The 17189-nt window shown below is 44.0% G+C and overlaps 1 protein-coding gene across 1 annotated transcript in view; it reads right to left on the reverse strand.

Moving 5' to 3' along the window:
• Positions 1-17189, reverse strand: part of ryr2a (ryanodine receptor 2a (cardiac)) — a 597233-nt gene that overhangs the window by 264266 nt on the left and 315778 nt on the right. Inside the window, exons 43-44 of the mRNA XM_036142377.1 lie at positions 12487-12614; positions 10101-10246 (exon numbers count right to left, since the gene is read on the reverse strand). Of these exons, the coding sequence (XP_035998270.1) occupies positions 10101-10246; positions 12487-12614 (274 nt within the window). The remainder of the gene's footprint in view (positions 1-10100; positions 10247-12486; positions 12615-17189) is intronic.

The raw sequence follows: 17189 nt of genomic DNA on the forward strand, positions 1-17189 counted from the left end.
CTGACCCGCTTAATCCCTCATGGGGTCGCGGGGGTTGCTGGTGCCTATCTCCAGCGTTCATTGGGCGAGAGGCAGGGTACACCCTGGACAGGTCGCCAGTCTGTCGCAGGGCAACACAGAGACAAACAGGACAAACAACCATTCACGCACACACTCACACTTAAGGACAAGTTAGAGAAGCCTATAACCTAACAGTCATGTTTTTGGACTGTGGGAGGAAGCCGGAGTTAATAATAAAATCATAATAATAATAATAACAACAACAATGTATAGTTGAACCCCTTAGGGAAATTTTTCTTGCACTCTGGTAGAGAACATAAATAACACAGACGCACGTATGACCACTCTACAACAATTCAAGTATCATCTTACAGTAAACATTAAGTTTAACGTTTAAAGGTTTTCTGAATAAAAGCCTTGAGAAATTAAAGAGTATTTCCATCTGCTGGTCCTTCATTTAGGCTGCTTGAATCTCCTTCCTGATGGTGGAAGCTCAAATTCCCCATAAAGTGGATGATGGGAAGAGTGAGGAATGTCTTTTACCTTTTTTGTAACTCCATTAAAAAAATTATGTTAGCTTAGTTAATTCAGAACCGATACTTTTTCAGGACACTTTCACTACTTGTTTCATCTTGTTTTTGTCTCTTACTGATAGGTTATCGAGCCAAATGAAGAAAGCAAATGTAAGGACAGATTCTATCATAGATTTGTAAAAAAAAAATGCTCATCAACAGAGGAGGAGCTGCTCAGTGGAATAGACGTGGTTTGTTAGTGCTCCCAAACTTTAAAACTTCTATTGGATCATTTGCCTGCTTTTGCCTTATTTTTGTTTAAAGTTTTCTTTTTTTGGACTGTTACAATACCCTGCTAGGCTGTCTGTCATGCTTGATGGTGGTGCAAGGAAGTTTCTACCCCCAGTGAACAAAGCCACTGATTCTCTGGAATGATGAGACACAGGATCATGGGTGATAAGCTGACTTTCACACAGGGTTTGTCGATTAATTTGTACCTGACGTTTTGAGCTAACGCAGCCTAAGCATGTAATAACCAATCTAGCATATTTACTGTGTGTTGGGCTGGCATGACTCCTTTTGGAGTTTTTCTTTTCTTCCTTCCTCTTTTTTTCTGTTTAAATTTGAAACAAGATTTTTTTGCTGTTGTTTAAATTACCACTAATGGCTACAACCAATTTGATTGTCATTCTTATTTACATGTGTGTATATCAGTTTTACAGGTTTTATAGAGCTGGTTTTGTTCACTGGAGTTTATATGCGTTTACTCTTTCGAGACAAAGTTTTCAAACTACAGTTTTTATAGATTGCTTTGACCTGTTTGAAGAAACTCACAACCTCTCAGTTTTCAGCATCACCTTCTCTGCAGAGCAAAAGACACCTCTTGCAAATGAGTTAACCCATTTTCATTGGTTTGACTCATTTTCCCCACCCTTTTGCAAAACAGTTAACACAGATGTCATTCATGCTGTCCAACCTCCATTGCTTTAGCTGTGGTAGCAAAACAGAAACTATATGTTCCAAGCTCTTAGAAACTTCTTGATCAGAATGAAATCACTGAAGCACCTGATTGACACTTCTTTACACAATTTTTCAATTTGCAGTCAGTTTGCAGGCTTTATGTAAAAGGTGCCATGTTGTGTATTGTTCTTTGCAAGCATGGATGGTCAACGAAAGGCAGATGAGAGACAGAGTAAGAGGTAGATGGGTCAGGGGAAGAAGATTATGAGGAAGAGGAATCCATGTGTGAGGTGAAGGTGTAGCTGGAAGGGCTGAAGTTACGGATGAAATTTGGGCAACTATGATTGATCATGTGGTAAATCATGGCCTTTCACTTAGAGGTGCTGGACAAACAGTCCAAACTTTTCTCAATAGAAACAAGGTTGCATCCATGGTAAGAGTTTTTCGACGGGACAGCAGGTGTTGCTGCTATACAGTATATGCAGATATATCTATTCCTATAGAGGAATTCTTCAGTGCATGGAGATGGAAGGTATATGATCACCGCCCCTATGAGCAGATTCCCTTGCTCAATGCAATGACTGCTGCTGCACAAGATGTAGATGCAGACAGAGGCATGTCAAGGATGGATCAGGCATACAAGAAGATTTTCCCTAGGTGCATTGCAAGGGAAAATATTGAATGTGACGTAGATGAGGCCATGTGGCCTATTCGTCAGGACAGGACTAGAAGGAACAAACAACCCTAGTATTTTCTGTTGGAATCTTTAATTTTTTGGAATATTTCATTTGTTTATCTGGAAAAAAAGAATGAAGAATCAATAAAATTTGCATCACAACATATTTGCTTCTGGATCCATTTTTTGCAAAAAGGCAAATTTGATTAGAAATGACGCTGCCATGTAAGGTGCGTACAGTCTTTGGCTACAATGACCAGCAATGCTGCACTGATTCACATTGAGTGTTTTGTATTTTGTTGCCCCTTGTGTAATGAATGATTGGAAGGGCTCAAACATTTGTGTGCAAGTTGTGTTGTTTGAGGGCAAAATGTGCTTTTGGATCATATTTTAAATGTTTTGGCAGAGTTGGAGCCTTTTGCAAACAAAATGTTTAATTTTGACCATTGGTGCCACTGTTTAGGCCTCTGCGTTAACTGTTTTGAAAAATGTGGGTTTTGAGTTGACTGCTGTGTCAAAGCAACCAATAAAAACTGTAACATCATCGGAAAATGACAATATACAGTGGAGGTTAATATGCAGTTGTCAAATCAACTTTTTTGGAGACCTGTGAAAACACTGTTGCAGTAATCCATTCAACTAAAGATAAACGCATGGATTAGCTTTTCTTTTCTTTTCTTTTTTCCAGTGTCCTGTCTAGCAATGTGGCAATAAGAATTGATGTCTTAATGCCAAATAGAGCTCGCCAGATTTTACTTTCACAAGTGGAGCAATCAGCTTTCGCCATAGTGCTTCGCTTGATTTATGCATGTAAATAGTTTTATTGTGATTCCTGCAGGGAGAATTTCAAATTATGTGGAAACTACAATGGGAAAGTAGGAGAGTAAAGGAAGAACAAGAAGAGAAAAAAAGAAAGAGAAGAGGTTAAAGAAAGAAGGGGAAAAAAAGGGAAAGAATGATAAAACCGTTTGCTTCATCACCTGGAATGAGAGATGTAAAAAGAACAGCACAACCAACGGACATAGTGTAACAGATACAATAGAGTAACACCTTGATACCACTGCTCAATCATATATATTATTATTTAAGCTGACATGTGTGAAGTGATACCTGAGAAAAGAAAGTGAAAAAAAATAATAAAATAACGGGCTTTCTGTATATAAGTGAACACTTAGAACCTGGAACCCAGCACCTGTGGGTGTTTGTGAGAGTGTACTTGTGTATGTGAAATTTATCCAGAAGAAAATTGCTCAATAGTGGTTGTGAAGAACCAAAGGCACTAGTGGTTGTGAAGAACCAAAGGCACCGAGCACCGAGGTAGGCACAAGGGGACCCATAACCCCGGACTCCCAAAGGGGCCCCCAAAGCAGGGCGCCCAAGAGGGGCCACTACAGGAAATCCGCAACCCCCTCCAAGGGAAGAGGAGAGATGAAGTGGTCCTGGATGTGAGCCCAGAGGCCCCAGGGGCACCCCGCCCCCACGGCGGACCTGAACCTGGCAAAAAAATTATAAAAAAAATAATTCACACCATCCCACCCTAGTGCTCCACTCACCACACACAGACTTACAAAAAAAAGAAGAAAAAAAGAAAGAAAGGGAGCGACGCTGTGCACACATTACCACATACCACTCATATCCAACAATCCTAAGTGGGGGGGGGGGGGGGCACCACAATCCAACTATCCGCCTGCCTGTGCCCGCCCCCGATCCTGCCCCCCGACCAGACGCCCCCCAGACCAGGCCCCCCAGGGAGGGGGCCAACATGACCCGCACAGGCCACCCAACCAGAACCCCCCTCATCCCCTAAATACCTAATAAACCCACTCCCTCCCCCACCTTAACCTAGCCACCCCTCCCCCACACCCCTTTTTGGGGAGAGCAGAGGCGTCAGTCCCAGTCCCGGCAAGTCGCCCGGGCCCCACAGCAACCCCCCGGCAAGACCCCGGACCCGGTGGCCCACTCCTCCTCCAGGCCCCAGACTCCGTGCCGCAATCGGAGAACGGGGAGTGTGTCCATGACACACTGCTGGGTCAGTGTGTCATGGAGAGGGTGTGAGACATTGTCTAAGATGGACTGTAGCCTGGACAGCATCCTCCTCTCTACCACGGTCGTAAGAATGTGCAGCTCCTCTCCCACAACATCCCCCACCCTCCTGATCACTTTTTTTATTCTGTTGTTGTCGGCAGCCCACAGCCCGCTGCCCCAGCATGTGACAGCAAAGAAGAGCGTGCCGGCAACAACAGACTCATAAAACATCCTCAGCAGCATCCCACAGATGTTACTGCCTCGGTGTTTCTAGCTTATTAAGGTACACTCCAAGGTACTTATACTCCTCCACAGTGTCTACAGGGACCCCCTGGATGGAAAGAGGGGTCATAGGTGTTTTTGTCCTCCTCAGATCCACTATTAGCTCCTTAGTCTGTGTCACGTTGAGCTGCAGATGGTTCAGCTCACTCCAAGTGACAGTTCACCACTGTCCTATATTCACTCTCAACACCCCCTTCAATGCAGCCAACTATTGCTGAGTCATCAGAAAACATCTGAAGGTGACAGGACTCAGTGCAGTAGTTGAAGTCTCAGGTGAAGAGGGTGAAGAGGAAGGGGGGAAGGATAGTCCCCTGAGGGGCCCCAGTGTTGCTGACCACCCTATCAGACACACAGTTCTGCAGGCGTACATACTGTGGTCTGCCTGTCAGGTACTCAACAATCCAGGACACGATGGGTGCCTCCACCTGCATGGCCGTCATCTTCTCACCTAGTACAGCCGGGCTGATGGTGTTGAAGGCACTGGAGAAATCAAAGAACAGGAATCCCACAGTGCTGCGGCCAAGGACTCGGATGAGGATCATCACCAACCTAATTAAGGCCCTGGCGCTGAGTCACAAGAGCAACCCATTGCTGGCCAAGGATGCATACCTGTGGACCCCCTAATGGATCTGCGGTGTTTTTACTCCAGGTATTTTTGGTCCTAAAAAAGACAGGCGGTTTCCGCCCCATTTTGGACATGAGGGTTCTGAGTGTGCTAGTTAAGGTCCTCCCATTTTAGTCATCGTGCAAGACACCTCATCCACATTGCCTGCTGGCGGAGGTCAGAAGGCCCGGTGACGCCGCTGTATAGCCGATGTATGGCACCCTCATTTCTGTCAGTCCGCTCCAGGGCAGCTCTGGCTACTAACATAGCTCACCACTTTCAGGGTGTGAATGTGTGTGTGTGACTGTAGTGTAAAGCGCTTTGGTGTCATTAGACTTGAAAAAGCGCTATATATGTGCAAGCCATTTACCTTTTATGCTGAGTGTCATGGATGTTCTTCAGGCAATCTCTCGGAGAGACTGGTTCACTTAGGTCAACATGAGGAAGGCTAATTTTCATTTGCCAATTGCACCTATTCATTGGAGGTTTCTTTCTTTTGCCTTTCAGGGGAGGCATTTTCAGTTCAAGGTTCTTCCCTTTGGCCCCTCACTCCTTGCATGTTTACTCAGTGTATAGCAGGGTGTTTACCTTCTGCTGCAGCCCACAGGGTTGCCCTACCTGGACGATTGGCTGATCTGTGCACCCAAAAACGATCTGGCTTCTGCTGACACTCTGGAAGTGTTCCACCACCTTGACCAGTTGAGTCTTCATGTGAATTGGGAGAAGTGCCCTGGTTCCATCTCAGGAGGTTGTTTTTCTCGGAGTTGCACTGAATTCCAGCACCATGACTGTTTGAACTCCCCAACGTGTCAGTGGAATTCTGCGGCTGCTGCCCGGGTTCCTGCCTGACAGGGTGCTGCCTCTGATCGCATACCTCCGTTGGGCATGTTGACTGCTGCTTCTACAGTCATCCCTTTGGGGCTTCTGTCTCTGCGCCCCTTCCAGATGTGGCTCAATGGAACATCTGTAATGGAGGTTGCAGGTGCCCCACTGCATAAGTTTATGGCTTAGTGGCAACACGAGGTGCTTATGACAAGAGGGGTGACACTTAGCTATCTACTGTCACAGAGAGGGATGGTCTACATCCATGTGTCTGCCATGAGTTGGGGGCATCATGGCAGCAACAGATTGTGCATGGGACACAGTCTCTATCACAGAGGGGAAAAACATTGATGTCTTGGAATGAGGGCTGTGCATCTGGCCCTGCTCCACTTCCTCACAGGCCTGCAAGGGAGGCATGTACTGATACGGTTAGACAATACCACTGTGGTGTTTCACATCAACCACCTGGGTGCGACCCAGTCACTGACTTTGTTGTGGTTGATCGAGAAGCTGTTGCTTTGGGCAGCCACTCTCTTTGCCAGCCCGAGAGAAGCCCCCATTCCAGGGGTGCTAAATGGCACAGCAGATTTTGTCTCAAAGGCGACCCCCACATGGGGAATAGACATCTGGGTGAGGTACAGCAGGGCAGCAGGGCATTGGTAAATGATAACCAGTTTGGGTTTTGAAGCAAACGCACTACAGCTTTAGCATTGATAAAAATGACTGAACATATCACAAAACAAATAGAAAATAAAAATTATACAGTTTTTATTTACTGGTCGATCTACGTTCCTACCCTCATCTATGGTCACGAACTTTGAGTCATGACCGAAAGAACGAGATCCCGGATACAAGCGGCTGAAATGAGTTTTCTCCGTAGTGTGTCTGGGCTCTCCCTTAGAGATAGGGTGAGGAGCTCAGTAATCTGGGGAGGACTCAGAGTAGAGCCGCTGCTCCTCCACATCGAGAGGAGCCAGTTGAGGTGGCTCGGGCATCTGGTCAGGATGCCTCCTGGACGCCTCCCTGGTGAGTTGTTCTGGTCACATCCCACCAGGAGGAGGCCCAGGGGAAGACCCAGGACACGCTGGAGGGACTATGTCTTCCGGCTGGCCTGGGAAGGCCTTGGGATTTCCCCGGAGGAGCTGGCCCAAGTGGCCGGGGAGAGGAACATCTGGTCCTCCCTACTGAAGCTGCTACCCCCGCAACCCAGCCCTGGATAAGCGGAAGAAAACGGACGGACGGACAGTTTTTATTGATCTTAAGAAAGCCTTAGACCATAGATCATGGTATCTTAGTGTCTAAATGACAGGTTTATGGAATCAGAGGCATAGTTTTGAAATAGGTATTTACAAAATAGAGAACAATATGTAGAGTTTGCAGGGTATGTGTCTGAATGTAGGAAAATGTTATGTGGAGTTCGCAAGGCTCCGTCTATATACAGTAGAAAGTGCTGTCAAAATGAATGACTGATCCAAGTCATTAATCAAAAAATAACTAATAATCCAGATTGATACCTTCCTGATTTCTACTTTTCTCAATTCTATAGCTAAGGACAACGACGTCAAATGTAACTTTGCGTCCAACCATCTTGATACATTCCTCTAGATAGGGCCATGGATCTACAAGGGTCTGCGCTTCCTGTCTACCAACCTCCTCACTGGTGCTTGGCTGGCACATTTTAATCACTTTGTGTATACCCTGCTATAGACATGTTCATGCTAAGCAACATACGTCTGCTATGTTCTTCATTTTGTTGTTTTGTTTTTAAGTTGTTTTTTGGCAGATAACAAGAAACAACTTGGTGCAGTACCGCCTCCTACCACAATCAGATTCACTGTGTCTGGAGGTTACGAGGCTAATTGTTAAGATGTAAGGAGTATAGGTACAAAGTAATAATTATTAGAGGTCGACCGATATTATCTGGCAATGTTTGCGTTTCTCTTTTGTATCGGTATCGGCCTATACGTGCATGTGTTGGTCGATCCATTATCACATTCAGCTGCTATGCTTTGACATCACATGAGGCAAATACATTGCCACAGCCTCCCTGGCAGAGAGCGGCTGATAATGTTGTCAGATTGATTGCCAACAACAATAAGAGTAGGTTTTCAACTTTTATTGCATTTTCAACCATCTAATTTAGCTGTATTTGCCCTTTGAAAGTCTGCCTCTGTAACTGTGAGTGGGAGGGAACAGTTCTGTTTCACTGAGAATGGAGCTGATCTCCAGTTGGCCACATGCCACCACTGCGTGAGTGCGCATTGCCATGAAGAATCATGTATGTGCAGGAAAACAATCACTACGCTTACAGCATCTAACTTTGCAGAAAATAAATGTTCAGCAGTGGTCTTTTTTCTCCTCTTCCTCCCCACAACAAGAAGCTATTTCCTCGCTGTGACATGTTCATTAAGTTTCACTTAAGTCGCAACGCTATTTGAAGCAAGACAGTGTCAGCGCAGGAAAGATGTGACACATTAGTGTAGATTGGCTACGAGTGCTCTGTGTTTGTGTGTGTGTGTGTGTGTGTGTGTGTGTGTGTGTGTGTGTGTGTGAGAGAGAGAGCTAAATTAATTAGATTGGTAGAAAAAATAAGTTTAATATATAAATTAATCAGAAGATGTTCTCTGAAAGGTAATTTGCATTGATGACCTGGTGTACGAAACACCAAGATTCAGATTGACTTAGACAACTTTATTTGTCATTTTGTCTGCACAGAGTGCGTACAGAACAAAAATTCATTTGAATACAGCTTGAGAAATCACAGTAAATTGCAGCAAGTTTCAGGATAAGGTGCAGCAGTAATTTATGTAAACAATTGAAATGTGAATGTAAACAATGCAGGGGAAATAGACAGTGTGCGATTCACAGTGTACAGGTAAGTATTATTAGAACCGTGCAATATACGACTGTGGTACAGAGTCCATTTGTGGCCTCAGCAGTTCAGCAGTTCTGAAGCCTATTTGCAAATGTATAAATGTGCAGATACGCGAATGTGGTACAGTGTCCATTTTGTGGCTTCAGCAGTTCAGAGTCCGTATTGTGGCTTCAGCAGTTCAACAGTCTGATGGCATGTGTGCAAGTGTGCAATATACGAATGTGGTACAGAGTCCATTTGTGGCTTCAGCAGTTCAGCAGTCTGAAGCATATGTGCAAATGTGTAAATGCGTAAATGTGCAGTTATACGAATGTGATACAGAGTCCATTTTGTGGCTTCAGCAGTTCAGGGTCCTTTTTGTGGCTTCAGCAGTTCTAGCAGTTCAATAGTAGGGAGAACAGTCCATGGTGGGGGTGTGAGGGGTCCTCGATGATGTTACGGGTTTGGGACACACAGCGCTGTAATGAGATGTCCTTGATGGAGGGAAGAGGCGCCCCGATGATCCCTTCTGCTGTCCTCACCACTCTCCTCACGTTCTGCAGCCTCCACACCACACAGAGAGACAGCTGGTCAGAATGCTCTCTATGGTGCTTCTGTAGAAGGTCGTGAGGATGGGCGGGGGAAGGTGGGCTCTCCTAATCCTCCGCAGGAAGTACAGTCGTTTCTGTGCCTTCTTCACCAGTGACGTGGTGTTCACAGACCAGGTGAGGTTCTCCGTGATATGCACCCCCAGGAACTTGGTGCTGCTGATCACCTCCACAGCTAAGTTGGCCCAGATTGTTCATATTTCTTTAAAATGTGTTGTTATATTGCTGGTTACAAATGTTATTAGGAAGGTAATTTGCACTAGAAAGGCCTTATGAATGAAGTGCGCAAACAATTAAGTGTTTATTTTTATTGCTATATTTTAAATGTTCTACATTGTTATCCATTGTTAATGTTTTGTGGTTTTTTTTAAAGGAGTTTTGCACAAGTTTTATTTCTCATAAAATTAGTTTTTCTCCATTTATGGACCAAAATTGTCAAGTCAAAGGAACTAAAATATTAACATAATTTAAAACAAACAAACAATTATGTTAATTTTGGACCTGCTCTACAAAATATGATAATTTTAAATAAATAAATTATAGATTTATAGATTTTTTAGGAAATTATATATTGTAGGTCCAACATATAAAAAAGGGTTTTGCTCATTTGTTGTATTCATCCAGTTTGCATATTATTTTGAGTAATTTAATTTGACTGTTTAACAATAATAAACTGAACTATTTTTGGTCTAGCAATATAAGAACAGTATTTGGGTTCCAAGTCAAAGGTTAGTGTATAATAACAGCATGGTCCTACCCTAGCCCTCTGATCATCAGTTTCTCCTCTTCTCTGCCCATCCGGACGCTCAGCAGAGATCGGATCTGGCCCAGAGCAGCCAGCAGGTTAATAGTGTCCTCTATGGATACTGCATTTATTGTGTAGGCTTTAGGAAGAGCTCGAACCTGGACAGGGAACCAGACATGCATATATTTAGCTTTATGCACAAGGGCAAACATGTCACAGATTGTGCAAAGCAACACTCATTTTGTCATCAGGCATCATGATTTAAAGACATAATCAATGATCTTCTTTCAGCTGCTCCCCTAAGGGGAGCAGGCCTGTACTTGTATAGAAACTTTATCAAGCCCAGAGAACTCCAAAGCACTTTATACTACAGTCACCCATTCATAGACACATTCACACGCTGTGAGCTACATTTTGTAGCCACAACTGCTCTGGGGCAGACTGACAGAAGCGATGGTAGAGCAGATTGATACAGCCTCTGGGGCTCCATGCCTTGCATCCCTTTTCATCTGGTCTCTTGTACACATCGAATATCTGCCTTCCTTTCCTCCATCATGTCTGGCAGATCTCAGCCTTTACCTTTATTTGTCCCTACATTCAAAGTCCTAACTCTAACCTCAACAGCATGATAGCCACATATTTGTTTTAGCTTCAGACGTTGGATGCTCTTCTTGACAAACCTCTCATCAATTTGTCCGGGCTCAGCCTGGCACTGAGAGGACACAGAATGCACCCTCAATGGCTGATTTATTTAACAGAGATAATCTAACAAGATTAATTTACCTCAGTCATGATTGGTATCATTCTGATACAGAACAAATCAAAGCTTATTTTGGCTCCAGTTTGCATGGAATTGAACTTATTAAGCACCCAATTGATTTTTTATCAACACATGTGAACTAATGTCTTCACAGCTTTCTAATATTTCAAATGAAAAAGGGTCTGCTCTCGTGTTTATCTATGACTGCTGTATTTTTAAGGCTTCTGTACTAATTTCACCAGTAAAACTGATGTCTCTCCAGAAATATTTGCAGTATAATTAGGGCTGGGCAACGATTAAAATATTTAATCGCGATTAATCGCCCTGATTAATCGCGATTAATCGCGATTAATCGCATTGTATTTACAAACTCCAAGAATGAATTCAAAAGTAGTGTAAAGAGCACTTTTATTTTAATGTTCTGCTGCCATATGAACAAAAGTGTTGTAACATTTGTAGCACTTATTTTATACTGGATATTTTCAACCCATCTATTGAATTTAGTGCACTAGTTGATCTTTTCTTCATAAGAGAACAGCAAGCACTGCAGCCAAAATATGGCCTTTTTTGACCTGCTGTATATTAGCCAGTCCCTAAGCTTGATGTATCATGAAACTGTTGACCTTTTGGGTTTTGTGGTTTTTATTTTATTATTACAATTAAATAATAATAATAATAATAATAATAATAATAATAATAATAATAATAATAACAATAATGTTCAGTGTTTTTTCGCTAATCCACCTCTTATATATTTCAATCCTTATGTAATTTGGTCTGTGTTGTGTCCACCTGCCTGTTGCTTTAATCCTATAAATTTCCCCGTCGTGGGATAAAAAAAGGATTAGCTAATGTTATCTTATCTTAAATAACACTTTTTAATATATGTACTGGGTTCTTTCAAGGTCTTAATTACATGTTATGTGTGGGCTCCAGTAACATCCATCCATCCATCCATCCATCCATCCATCCATCCACTGATCTACCTGGATGTTCCCTGGAGGACTGAAACGCCTCAGTCAGAGACGTCTGTGGGTCTGTCGGGGCAATGACAGAAGTTTCGTCTCCTCTCTCCGTTTCTGGGGCTCGACGTTTTCATGTTTTTTCACGTGCTTAGATAAATTTGTTGTGTTTCCACTGAAATGAACCGGCTTTTTACAAAACATACAGCTTGATTTCATTTACGGTATTAAAATAAAGCCAAACGGTGCTACTTCCCCTGTTCATGTTTTTTCGCTGCTGCGGTCTCTCTCAGCTGTTTGTGTATTAAGTTTGTGTGAGAGCTGAGTGGGCGGGCCAGGCTGAGCCTGCGTGCTGATTGGCTGGCGCCGCTGAGCCATGTACGAGAGGGGAGGGGGAGCGAGAGAGTGCTGCCGTGACAGCGCGCTGCAGTCAGCGCGCCTGCTGACTGACACTGACTGAAAGCATGTGAGCAACATGCGTTAATGCGCGATAAAATAAATATCGCCGTTAATAGTCTAATGAATTAACGCGAAATTAACGCGTTAACTTGCCCAGCCCTAAGTATAATATATAGATATTGTCATACACAAAACGCTTAATGTTAACAGGCCCCTTACTAGAGCATTTTGTAACTCTTTGACAGAATTTAGCAAAAGATGATCAACACAAATATACCTGTCCTCCAATGCCATCGTACTGGCGGTGCAGAAGAACAAACATGGCTCTCACAAGCTCTGGATCCTCTATAACCGACTCCTGAGCCCAGCGGACCATCGTATCCGAGATAAGCTGCTGTAAAGTACCTGTAGAAACAGAAAGAAAGGAACTGAAAACTGGAAATTTAGACTGTTGGGAGATGGTTTAAGTGATCCAGCAAAGGCTGGGTGGGTAATCAGGAGAGTTGGGAGGATTCCCGGTGGGCCGCTTCATTCATGGGCCGGTTGGTGCCGATGGAAAACAACAGTACAATCCTAACAGTACTATTTGCTCTAAATTGACCTGTCTCTTTAAGAGACTGCATTGGCAATGCAGGAGCTACCATTAGACAATGCTATGCCAGAAGCTGATTGAATATGATTATTATTATTAATTATAATTTGGTATTATAATTTTAATAATAAGTCATTCAACTCAAAAAATAGCTATAACAAATATGATTCAAATGGTAGTGATGCTAGAGCTATGGGCTTGTAATGATTTATAATAATAATGCATTTATTAATTTGCTGTTATGAACTCAGTTGTGCTGGAACAAAGTGATCTGATCGGGTTCTGACCGATCAGATTTATCCAGCAATGGTGATGACTCAACTTGTAACTGCAATTAGAGTTTAAACTGTTACCCTTTTTATCACCAATCCAATGAAAATGTCTCTGTGTTAATATCAGATGTTAACTCCAAAGGGAGGTAGCTCTGAATTCTGAATAACCATGCAACTGTGAAATGGAACGAACACAAACAATTACTATTCCACAGTTGTTTTTATTAAACCAAAGGCAATACCCTGTCACAGTAATGATCTGAATCAACAACCTTGGAACACTACTCGCTACTAAACTAAACATGCAAAATATATGTGTAAATAAAAGTAAAAATGGATTAAAATGAGAAGTAGAAAATCTTAGTTCACTCAGTTGTTTAAACATCACATTCAACATTTAACGTAGAAGCATTGACAGACAAAACAGCTTTGAGAATCCCACTGGACACTTTAATGTTTTCCAACAAGCTAGTTCAGCTTAGCTAGCTACAGTTTAGCTATGCTACACCCTTTAGAGATGGCTACTATGATGACGTAGGACCTACAACCTTGTGTGATGCGGGGGAGGTCCTAGTGATGCAGTCAGCGCTTACACTAATGTGGGGCGGTGCCTCGACCAGAGAGGCAGCGCTTGGCTGAGGAGTTTAAACGAACCGCGAACTGAGTTCTAAACAAAGAGATCGAATCCACTGATTAGAGGAGGAGCAAAGAGAGGAAGGAAAGATGGGAAAGAGTAGAAGAAGCGACCCGCGGCGGAGTCACTCATGAACCACAAAATCAGCACAGCCAAAATCACTCCTCGCCACTGGGTGGGGTCAGTGGCGAGGAGGAGGAGGAGCGGACCGACTCGCGGAGCGGGGGGGGGGGAGGAGACGACAAGTTTTGTGCGGGGGGGGGGGGGGGTATCCATGTGTTTTTTCCCTGCCATTCACGCACGCGCGAAAGCAACAACAAAAAAACGTGTGTTAACGTCACATTAACATGCAAGCATGAGCGAGGCGGTAGCCTGAGTTTGGCGAGGCAGCCAAGATAGCGCTGCGGGAAACCCTGCACTTTGTTTGGCCAGAACAAAAGCGTGGTCTTTTTTCGTTCACCGGGGGGATAACAGCTCTCAGTCTTTGATCAGAGGGAATCCAAAAGTACTTTTTAGTCAACCTCCTGTTCACACAGGGATGAGGTTGCTTCGGTAAATCTCGGACCAGCGAGAAAATCGAGCATGTGGCGCGTGGGTGGAAACCCATGGAGTGAAACGGCTGCGTGCCTTCCCGTACTGGCGGAGCGCCAAGAAGAAAGGAGATCGCCGTGTGTGATCGGAATAAATACCTTTCCCCTAGTAACGTTATCTCTTCGCTTTCGTTGTTAGGGGCGGTGGCCATTTTGGGCCATTTTGCATGATGGGATTTGGTGGCCATTTTGACCACCTTGCATCATGGGAAATGCAGTCTGTCACGTCTGAACTTGCGTAACAACAAGAAACACAGCTGAATAGCTTACAGTTGGTTAAGTCCAATAGAGTGTCTATTAAAGGTGCAGGGAGAGTGGAGAGAAACGGGCAAGTTGCTGATTAGCGAGCAAAAGTACATAGAAAGAGACCGGGAGGATGAAAAAGCCCAGTTAAAGGAAAGAAAGGGATTAGTGGAAGATGCAGCCAAATGTGCTAAGCTCACTGATATTTTTCAAGAACACAGACAGGAGAGACCTGTGCATGGAGCCTAAGAACAAAGCCAGGAAGTCCACAGCCCCAGCGCAGAGCACCGGAGATCCAGGAAGGACCCTTTTGATCCCAGGCCGGGATTCACAGAGAAGCCTGCCCAAACTGCTCTCATCCTAGCAGCTTGCTCAACGCCCAGACAACAGCTTCACCCTGGTCCAACTTCTTCCAACTACATGCCCAAAGTCAACCGAACAGACACAAATGTTTGACCGAGCTAGGCTGAGCTAACAGGCATAGCTCCTGCTAGCTTCCTTGAAACCATGCTATGTTGATGTGTTTGACATTTGTGATTATGACAGTAAGCAATAACAGCATAGGCTACCACTGAAAAAGTAAAGTGCAAAACTAAGACCACAGTTGTAAACATAACTTAATAACAAAATGTATAAGCCCTGGCCTATTTTTGACCATCAAAAATCCAGGCAACACTCCACACTAACTACTAACTCTCCATTCACTTATTTATCTATTCATCCTGCACATTTTGTCTTTGGTTTGAGCCAACGTAAAATGGTGTCTAAACTTTCAGCTTCCCACGCTCTCTGAACTTGCACGGCACTAATGTGTTGCAATGTTTGTCTCTCGCTGTTGGTCTACTGTGGGTATGTGCAATGCCTGGTGAAGACCTGCCCACCTTAGGCCTCCATGGCCAATGAGCATCACATAGGCCTCTACTCCCCTCCACCCCCCAATGCCATTACTAACGCTGTTAATTTCTAATGACCAACACTGGTCAGGGGTATGAATAATTTTGGGCTCATTCTGGGGGATTCCAGTTTCTTAATTTTGTCTTTTTTCCCACTAGCAGGTTTTGTTTGTCTTACTACTGAAATGGACAGGATGTGGAGTTCCGGGTTGATAGCGCACTGAGCAGATGGCTCCCTCAGAAGTTTCGAAAGGTAAACTCCTTTTTTAAAATATAAGTGACTGGGGTCCCGTGATGTAACCTGACTCTCGCCAGCTGTATGTCGTTCCGCCTAGCTTTACTCACATACATCTGGGACATCTCCATAGGAATTGCCTTTATTTAAGGCTGGGCCTTATCAAAAATTCTTGCATATGATTGGATAAGCCACTTGTCTGTCATCTTTATCGATGTGCTATTTCAACCACTCACACCGAAGCCAAAAAAAAAAAAAACATATTTATTTTTTTTATGTGCTTGCGGCTCTAGTGGCACGCGTTTTATTAACAGTGAGCTGACAGGAAGAGGGGGGAAGACAGGCGGCAAAGCGCCGCGGGTCGGAGTCGATCCCGGCCCGACCGCGTTGAGGACTACAGGCCTCCTAATATGGTTTGCGCTAACCGCTAACCGCTCCAGGGCGCGGACACGGCGGGCGCGCCCCGGAAAACAAAACTTGCCAAATCCGGTCGGGAGAAGGGCGAAAACATCGTTTCCACCAACAAAAGCCTTCAGAGCCGTTCTCTGATGTTCTTTTAACGAAACAATACTGGGTAGATTGGACAACACGGAAGAAATAGCAGCATCAATGTTAACGCTTGCTTCCTCGATGCGAGCCGCCATTGTTGTTGGAATCTCACGGTCGCTTCTCCACTACTTCACATCCATGAAACTCCAGCCCTGCATCCTGATTGGCCAGACAATAAAATTGGTAGGAGAAATCACTCTCTATGGGAGATGTCCCAGATGTATGTGAGTGAAGCTAGGCGGAGCAACATACATCTGGCGAGAGTCAGGTTTGGTCTCCTCGTGTTTACTGTAGAATATTATATCCTCATCTAGAACCAGACCTTTCAACTTTTATTAAAAGTTAAGAGTGAGATTATGCTAATTTGCGGGGGTCGGGCGGAGCTGGGTGTGTGTGTGTCTGGAGCGTGAATGGGGGGCGGAGCTGACTGGACCCTGGAAGAGCCGGTCCAGTCAACTCAGTCTCATTTTTATTCGACCAGACATGGAAGTATACATGTATTATTTTTGTTAAAAACTGAAAGAAATGTTAACACGTTATTGTTCAGTTAGTGGGTTAAAACAGAAAAAAAACACAAAATTGTTCAAATACTACTGAATAAAATAAAGTAGTTTTAGCTTATTGACCACATTATTACACTGTTACACATTATTCTATGGGTTTGTTTATGAGTGTAGATCTATAACCTCATTGGTGAATCAGGCTGAGTTTCATCAAGCCTATAAGGTTCGATATTTTCCCCTCAGCTGGAACACTTAAAGCACACAGGGGTTTACGCTGCGTCTTTATGCATGATCCAGCCACCGATGTTTTCCCTCTTTTCTGCTACATGCACTTCTAGCCTTTGACAGGTTATAACTATCATCATCACCTTTCACAGCAACAGGTTTCTCATCTCAGTCTCCGCGCTGATCAGACTAATCTCCTCTGTGGCGCAAGGCGCTCTGGTGCATAATTACGCACATAAGTCAT

The sequence above is a fragment of the Fundulus heteroclitus genome, chromosome 10 (assembly GCF_011125445.2).
Source record: "Fundulus heteroclitus isolate FHET01 chromosome 10, MU-UCD_Fhet_4.1, whole genome shotgun sequence".
Taxonomy (NCBI): domain Eukaryota; kingdom Metazoa; phylum Chordata; class Actinopteri; order Cyprinodontiformes; family Fundulidae; genus Fundulus; species Fundulus heteroclitus.